Source organism: Castanea sativa, chromosome 11 (genome assembly GCF_040712315.1).
Source record: "Castanea sativa cultivar Marrone di Chiusa Pesio chromosome 11, ASM4071231v1".
Classification (NCBI taxonomy): domain Eukaryota; kingdom Viridiplantae; phylum Streptophyta; class Magnoliopsida; order Fagales; family Fagaceae; genus Castanea; species Castanea sativa.
The window spans coordinates 9623793-9632105 of record NC_134023.1 but is presented as its reverse complement, the minus strand read 5'-3'; the positions used below and the strand labels follow the sequence as shown (position 1 = coordinate 9632105).

Sequence of the window (8313 nt, the reverse complement as noted above, 5' to 3'; positions counted from 1 at the left end):
TTTATTTTTTTTCCCTTTTTTTTCCCTACAATCACAACTTAGGAATTTTTTACATCCCAACATCACAAGTTCCCAACATCATAAGTTCCATAAACAAGTTCCCAACACTTAATTGCCAAAATAAACAAGTTACCAATACAAGACATATTTTGTACATCACAAAATATATACAAGAGTACATTTTTTACATTCTAAACTGCCCTTAAACAGCCACAGCCAGCAAGCAGCAACATCACAAAAATATACACAAACGTTTGTTCACAAAAATATATACAAACATTTGTTCATGTCTACTCACAAAAACTTTACAACATGCTTAGAATGACAACATGTTGTGAGGCCTCTGGAGTTTCCTCAGTGAACGGAAACGCTTTCTTGTCCACTTCGTGGTATAACTGCACAAATTATTCTTTGTCAAGTTAAACTTGCAAATTTTTGCTTGCAATACATAATACTCTAAACATGAATTCAAATTCAAACATTTGTATCAAAAGGCATGATCATGGAGCAATTTGGCAGAACAATGTTATGAGGGAAAGAGACATAATTTGACATTATTTTTGCCTAATTATGGAGTAATTTGACTTTTTCAAATGCCAAAATGGAAGGGAAAAAATTAATTAGAAATAGGGAGAGCTCATTTGGATTTTTTTTTTTTTTTTAAAACAATACAATGAAAATATAGTACCACAAATCAATCGTTGCCCCATATCAGTTATGTTGTTTTCATCAACTTAGTAACATGAGAGGAAGACTCGCTATAGTTCAACTATTCGTTAATAATTTAACAAGAGTAGTGTAGTAACATACTTAGTCAATTTATCAGAGTTAAAACGTAGAGAGAATAAAAAACTCTAGTCAAAACTTCCAATTCATGTGATAATGAGAGCAATTGTTTTTTCCCTTTACATTACGTATTTTGCATGTGTCTAGTCATGGAAAAATTGCATATGCCAAGCAAGTGTGTTCTTCGTGTTTCAGGTGCCAAATAAGAATGCGATACTCTTGAGTAGTCACTATATCAAAAATAGACCTTTGAAATGCGTCCTGGATCAACTTATAATATTTTATAACATATTCACCAATAGAAAGTTTTCTTTCCTACTGTACTGAGTACTGAGGTTCATAGTTTATCCATCATAGCATGGTATGTACTGGCTACTGTTTTTAGAGAAATTTTGTTTTAACTTCGGAGTCACAGTTTCATTCCCATCATTCCCATCAAGCATTGCCACCCTACATATATATTAATGGCATCGTATTAATATCACATAACAATGCATTGTAAAACAAAGTGTTTCACTAAATAACATTTGTTTGCTACCTGAGAAGGATTTAAATCACAAATAAGTGGGCTAAGTTGGTTAAATTGGTTGAACATGTCTCTAATCGAATTCCTCACGTCGGCCATTTGTTGTTGGTGCCTTGCCTTAGATTGAGCTAGGTCCACCCTATGCCTCGCCTCGGATTGAGCTAATTCCTCCCTATGCCTCACCTCTGATTGAGCTAGTTGCTCCCTAAGCTCTTCATGGCTCGTCTCCAACTCTAAAATCCATTGGGTCATTCTGGTTGACAACGATAGACCTGAGGTAAACAGTGAAAGGTTGGTGGCACTTCTTCCTGAGGGGGTGATTCCAAAACCTACCCCGCGTACACGTCTGGGTTGCTTTGGACGACCCATCACCCGAGCCTACACATCGTCTTTCGACCAAAGGATTCCACTACCAATCTCTCCTTCTAGTCGCATGCCCTGTTCATTCAAAAGTGCTGCCATCCTATCCTGTTTTCCCACAAGAACCAAACAACATATTACACACCATAAACAAATTATACAAACATAACATACACTACAATTCGATTCGATCAAGTTGTGCTTACCATGTTCTCTTGCACACGGCTACTAATAGCAACCCCATCTTTGGTGCAGTATACTTGATGATACACATCTGCGTGCTCCACGGGCACCCCTTTAGCTTTTGCCTACATGATGAACAAAATTCATACAATAAACACTAAAGCATTCATGTTGTTAACAGCTTGCTGCACATACCATGTACATGCGGCCAACAAGGCTAATTTTCATTATAAAAAGCAACTTGTCCATATCCCACAAGAGGGTTTAACTACTCAAAGAGACAGATGACACATAGTGAGGTGAGAAAAAACTTGCTTCTACGATAGGAAAGATTTCTTGAAAGCTTCCTTAGGAACTAGCTATCCAAATCTTGGCTAGACAATCGAAGAGGAAAGTTTTCGAAGTAGTTCGAAGACAAAGCTTTTCAGATGAGTAAACTTTGTCTAATAAAAACATATATTATGCTTTTCTTTTTCTTTTAATTGTGGGTTTATTATGTGAAATCCTCTTCATTATGTTGGTGGAAAAAGGATTCTCTTCATTGGAAATAGGTCACTAATAAGGATACTTTGGAGGGCTTATGGAACATATATATTAGGTTAGCTTACTCACAAAGAATCAAAGAAAAACACATGAAAAAACAAATTATTAATGCGTAAAGAAAGATATATCAGTGGCCTAAATGCAGCTAGCTAGTACTCGTCAGCCCTACTAGAATTGAGAAAATGGTGGAAAAGTTGGTTGCCTCTAGAGAAAATGATGCAAACCTCAGCCAAAAAATAACGATAATAAAAAGAAAGGAAAGGAATCAAAGGATAAATTCATAATGTATATGAATTTTGCTTACTGTGATAAATTCATAATGTATATTTTGATAAAGATATATTTATAATGCAATAAGTTAGGGGATTCTCACAACCAATATATTACATCATTTGGTGGGTTAAGCAGGCCTCAACATATGTCTATTATTAGTTATTAAGTTATTAATAACTACCTTCGAAATGAGGGAAATAATGTAATTAATAAGATAATTGAACTAACTTATCCTTATTCCTAAAATATATGAAATGAGGTTAAAACCACAACTAGGCATTCATGAATTCTAAGTTTATTTCTTACCATTTCATCAAAAATTTGTGCAAAACTTTTGGCCCTAGACCTGGCTATTTCCTCATGTTTACCTCGACTAGCCGCATTTTTTTCACTTAATGTCTACAACCACATTACCATCAATACTTTAAAAAAAAAAAAATCTCTTGACAAATTACCACGAAAATGAGATTGACGAAGAAAGTAGCAGTACCTCTGTTTTGTCATTGAACCAATACTCAACCATCTCTGTCCATTGCGCTGTGATAACCGCTGGCGGTTGGGTAGCCAATACCTGCTCACGTGTTATCCCTCTTTTTTTGGCTTTCTTCTTTAACTTCGTCCTCCGATTTCTCCGAATTTCCCCTAGCTGATGCATTGCCCATGTCATGTGATTGGGTGGTGTGACAATGGTGGGATCAATTATATACCGTTTCTGAAATGCAAAAGTGGAGCAAGAAAATGTAGTAACTTAATTAAAACAGCGGCTGAATATGACATTTACTTAGGACAACAACTGTAAATGTAGTAACTTATACTTTATTTTCATACTACCTCAATTTCCATCCAACAATCCCATTTAAAATTTTCACCAATGCTTGGCCACCCAACAGGCGTAAGCGCGCATAATAGGCCATTCTCACAAAACGAGCCCAACCACAGAACGAATAAAGACTCGTCCCGCCCAATCGGTTGGCCTTCAGCATTTAATGGCAACGGGATTTTGTACTTACCAGTCATTGCCCATATGTCAGCCAACCTTGTTTTGCCACGTCTTGCACGCCTATTTTCTGGTGCTAGATTTTGTATTGGTACTAGGGTTTGAATGTAATCATTTGTATATACAAAACCACCAATATTAGGACTAATTTATCAAAGCTCACAACTACTGAAAAATATCACACCACGCAAAAATTAAGACCCATCTACCTAGTACCAGAAATAAAAAAAGGTTTATGATTTCATTTAAACAAAACTTGAGTAAATGTAGGCCTTTCTCCCACGCATTCATGTAACCCACTGGTTGTGCAAGTGTAATTTTCAATCGTTAGGAACAGCAACATATTTAGTTGACTTTGGATTTAATGAGGTCGCAAACGACCAATACCTCCCATACTAGACCAAGTTAATTGTTGACAACATTTGCTTACTAGCTTGCATTATAATTAGAATGACTGCTAGTTCTTAATTCTGTGACTTCATAAATGTATGGGACTTCTTGGTACTATGACTAATGAACCTAGATGCCTATTGGCATTGTGAGTAATCGACCAATCAACTTGTTCACCCATTATATTGGCAATCAACACATTTCGTAACGCATTACCTGACAACCTCCAACCAGTTCTCCTTAATAGTAACTTATAAGTCCCATAGAAAGGTTGTAACTTCGCCTAGAAAGGAGAGCACATTACTAAAACTATGTGTTTGCACTTATAAAAATAAAAGGAAAATCAAATTATGACCTCTTCCTATGACAAGATTTTGTGGGATCAATTATTTTGATTTAGGTTAATTTTGCATCTTTAAACAAGCATGCACTTACCTAGCATTTGAATAGATGAGCAACCTCACTTCGTTTGGGTTGCCTTCATTTTTCCTTAATAAATTCAGATTTAGAACGTATAATTTCAACCCAAACTTATCTTTTATCATTCTTAGGTGCACTGAATGGACCAAAGTGAACTAAAATGGACCAAAGTGGACGAAATGTACCAAAGTTGTTCAAATTGGACTGGAGTGATTGAATGGACCATAGTGGACCTAAAGGACTAAAGTAGACAAAATTGGACCGAAATGGACTGAAGGGAAATCAATGGATTGAGCATACCAAATTGGATCGAATAGACCAAATTCGACCAAATTGGACCCAAGGGAAATGAATGGACCAAACGGACCGAAGTGGACCGAATATACTGAATAGACCAAAGTGGACCAAAATGCTACGCTAATGTACTCAATAAGAGCGTAGCAACAACAAACTATTAAATATTATATAAATATAGATTATTAGAACTGAATCACGCATCTAGTAATAAATATCAAACTTTAGATTCGAAGACATGTTAACTACCTGGGGGCTGTGTCTCATCATCACTTCCCACCGGTCTTGCCTCCTCAGAATGATGGGCTTCTTGATCTATTGCCTCCACCCTTTGTCAGGAATTCGATGATCCTTGCCCAACGTAAACCATCCCTAATTGACGTTTCCTCACCATTCTTGTGTCCAACACCTTTACAACCCAAACATAAAGATAATTATAGCCAACAAGCAATCACATGAAGAAATAAGAACGTGAAGAAATATCAATTGTAAAGATAATTATATATGTTAAAACTGTTATTTCTTAACAACATGAAGAAATCACAGTTTCCACATATATATGCAACATTGTCAAACATTGCACGCAATAGACCTTTACAAATTCTACTTATAATTTCAATAATAACTATAACATAATTACGCATATAACAGCAGTATCCTATTACATTACGCATCATCGCTGTACTTGACTGCATTTTCATCTTCATCGTTGGACTCATCATCAATGAACTCACAATAATCCAAGTTGTCCATTTCATGAAGATCTCTTTCGCCAATGATAGAGGCACCAATTATCATTCCCTCCACATCATCTCGACCCCAATGAACGTCATCCCTATAAACATCATTACCATTTATACTATACGGAATGTTCTCATAAAAGCCATCCGTGTCATCCTTGTCATAATTGGGGTGAATACCAGCATCAAACACATCTCTAGCTTTCGTTTTAACAACTACATACCAATCTTTGTGCCTTTTATCTTCAACATAAAAAACTTGTGTAGCTTGAGACGCCAAGACATATGGTTCATACACAATTTCCTCCACACCATGTATGGAGTGAGTAAAATTCACCATAGGAAACCCAAACTCATCAGTCTTATATACCTTCCTATTTTGATCATCAACCCATGTACATTTGAATAACACATGTCTGATACTGCCAGAATAATTCAACTCAATAATATCTATCAACACACCATAGTACGTAATGCCACCTTCATTGGCAACACTAACTCCACTATTCTGCGTTTTTCTATTTGCCTCGACATTCGAACTCCTAAATTTTAACCCATTTATGACATAATGTTTCAGCCGATTTACTGAAGTATATGGTCCCTTAGAAAGTGTGACAAGTGTATTAGTAAGTGCAGTACTTTCCCTATCAGCATCAGTTATTGACATCACCTAATATAACCAAACAAACTTAAGAAGTTGAAGATGTGACACCTACGTGAGATCTAAACCAGCCACAAAACTTCTCCATGTGGTGCTTATGAATAATAGCATTGGATATACGATAGAGGCCCCTTCGAAGTTCATCCTCCATCAAAATTTTGTGCATCTTGCATGCGATGGCAATTGTATTAGTGTTAACACACGTAGCGAACATTGGATTGTCGTGCAATTATATTTGTGTTCATAGTACTTACTCACGAAACTGGTAAATGTTGTCGAAATTGAATAGAACCTAGCGTTGAGCTTGGGTCAACTCCCTATTGTCTAGTGCCACACTTGAAACTGCCCTTGTTGACTCCTCCATCGTCCTTGTGGGTCGATTAAATATAGTTTCAACTCCTTCCATATACCGTGAACAAAACATTAAGCATTCCTCCACTATGTATCCTTCGACAATACACCCTTCTGGAGCAGCCCTATTTCTTACATAAGACTTAAGGTGTGAGAGGTACCTATAATGCGCATGAGAAGGTTTGCAATTGACACTAGCTATTACAAAGCACACATTATTTTTATATTGTAAATGTATTACATACGACTTACCTTTCAATGAGGTACATCTAACAGTACTGAACTGGACCACCAATCTTGGCTTCAGTATCCAAGTGCATGATCAAATGTACCATCATAATGAAGAAAGATGGAGGAAATATCTTTTCCAATTCACACAACATGACTGCAATGTTTGCCTCAGCACTTGCTATATCTGAAACCGTAAAGGTTTTCGAACAAATTTTCCTGAAGAAACAAGCTAACTTTATCAAAGGCATAGTAACATGCGATGGCAAAGATCCTCGTACAACAATTGGAAGGAGTTGTTGCATCAGGATGTGATTATCGTGACTCTTTAAACCATAAATCTTGCGTTCATTCAGATTGGCATGGCGTGAGATGTTGGAAGCATATCCATTAGGCACTCTTAAGTCCTGCAAAACTTGCAAGAAACCATCTTTCTCCAATGCAGTCATATGAAAACACGCGGGCGGTATTGTATACTTATCATCACCTTTTCACTGTAGGTGGAGTTCACTCCTTATTCCCATGTCTGCCAAGTCAAGGCGTGCCTTGTAATTGTCCTTTGTCTAGTCCTTCAAGTTCAGCACCATGCCAAGTATATTGTCCATCACATTCTTCTCTATATGCATCACATCAAGATTGTGTCGCAAGTTATGATCCTCCCAATAAGGCAAGCTGAAAAAAATACTTCTCTTCTTCCAAACACACTGATTTGCCTCACCTCTCTTTCTTTTGTTGCATTTTTCTTGACATTTCTTTCCCAGACAACGTCTAACTAAACTTTCAGTGTCCACAATTATGCTTGCCACAACTTGTGGCACAGGAGGCATTCGCATATCAGTAGATCCATCAAATAATGTATCTTCTTCCCAAAATTCATGGTCCCTACCCAACCATTGCCTATGTCCAATGTAACAGAATTTGTGGCCATTTTTTAAATATCGAGAGTCAATCTCCAATGCACAACAAGGACACGCATACTTACCCTTCGTACTCCAACCCGACACATCTGCGTAGGCAGGAAAATCATGTACGGTCCACATCAATGTTGCACGCAATTAGAATACATTTTTTGAAGATGCATTGTACGCTTCTACTCCAACATCCCATAATTCCCTCAGTTCTTCTACTAAGGGTTACAAGTACACATCTATCGCAATCCTTAGCGACTTAGGACCAGGAATAACTAGTGATAGAATCAAAGATGATCGTTTCATGCACAGCTAAGGCGGGAGATTGTAAGGGACTAGCATGACAGGCTAAGTGCTGTGAGTAGTACTCAGAATTCCGAAGGGGTTGAACCCATCCGCAGCTAGTCCAAATCTGACATTACGAGGGTCAGACAAGAACTGTAAATGCATACTATCAAACATTTTCCATGCATCCGAGTCAGTAGGATGTCGCATGACCCCGTCATCTGTACGACCATTAACATGCCATTTCATAGAACTAGCCAGGTCGGGTGACAAAAACAGTCACTGCAATCTTGGCTTTAAGGGGAATCACCGTAGGATCTTTGCAGCTTTCTTATTTCCCTTACTAGATGATGCATTATTACCTGTAA

General features: G+C 37.3%; 1 protein-coding gene across 1 annotated transcript; it reads right to left on the bottom strand.

Annotated features, from left to right (window-relative positions):
- Nucleotides 1-1690: 1690 nt before the first annotated feature.
- Nucleotides 1691-3688, bottom strand: LOC142616037 (uncharacterized). The gene is made up of 5 exons (XM_075788929.1): nucleotides 3503-3688; nucleotides 3162-3383; nucleotides 2978-3070; nucleotides 1879-1980; nucleotides 1691-1780 (listed from the first exon to the last, which is right to left on the bottom strand). The coding sequence occupies exons 1-5, from the start codon at nucleotides 3686-3688 to the stop codon at nucleotides 1691-1693; spliced, it is 693 nt and encodes a 230-aa protein (XP_075645044.1).
- Nucleotides 3689-8313: the final 4625 nt, after the last annotated feature.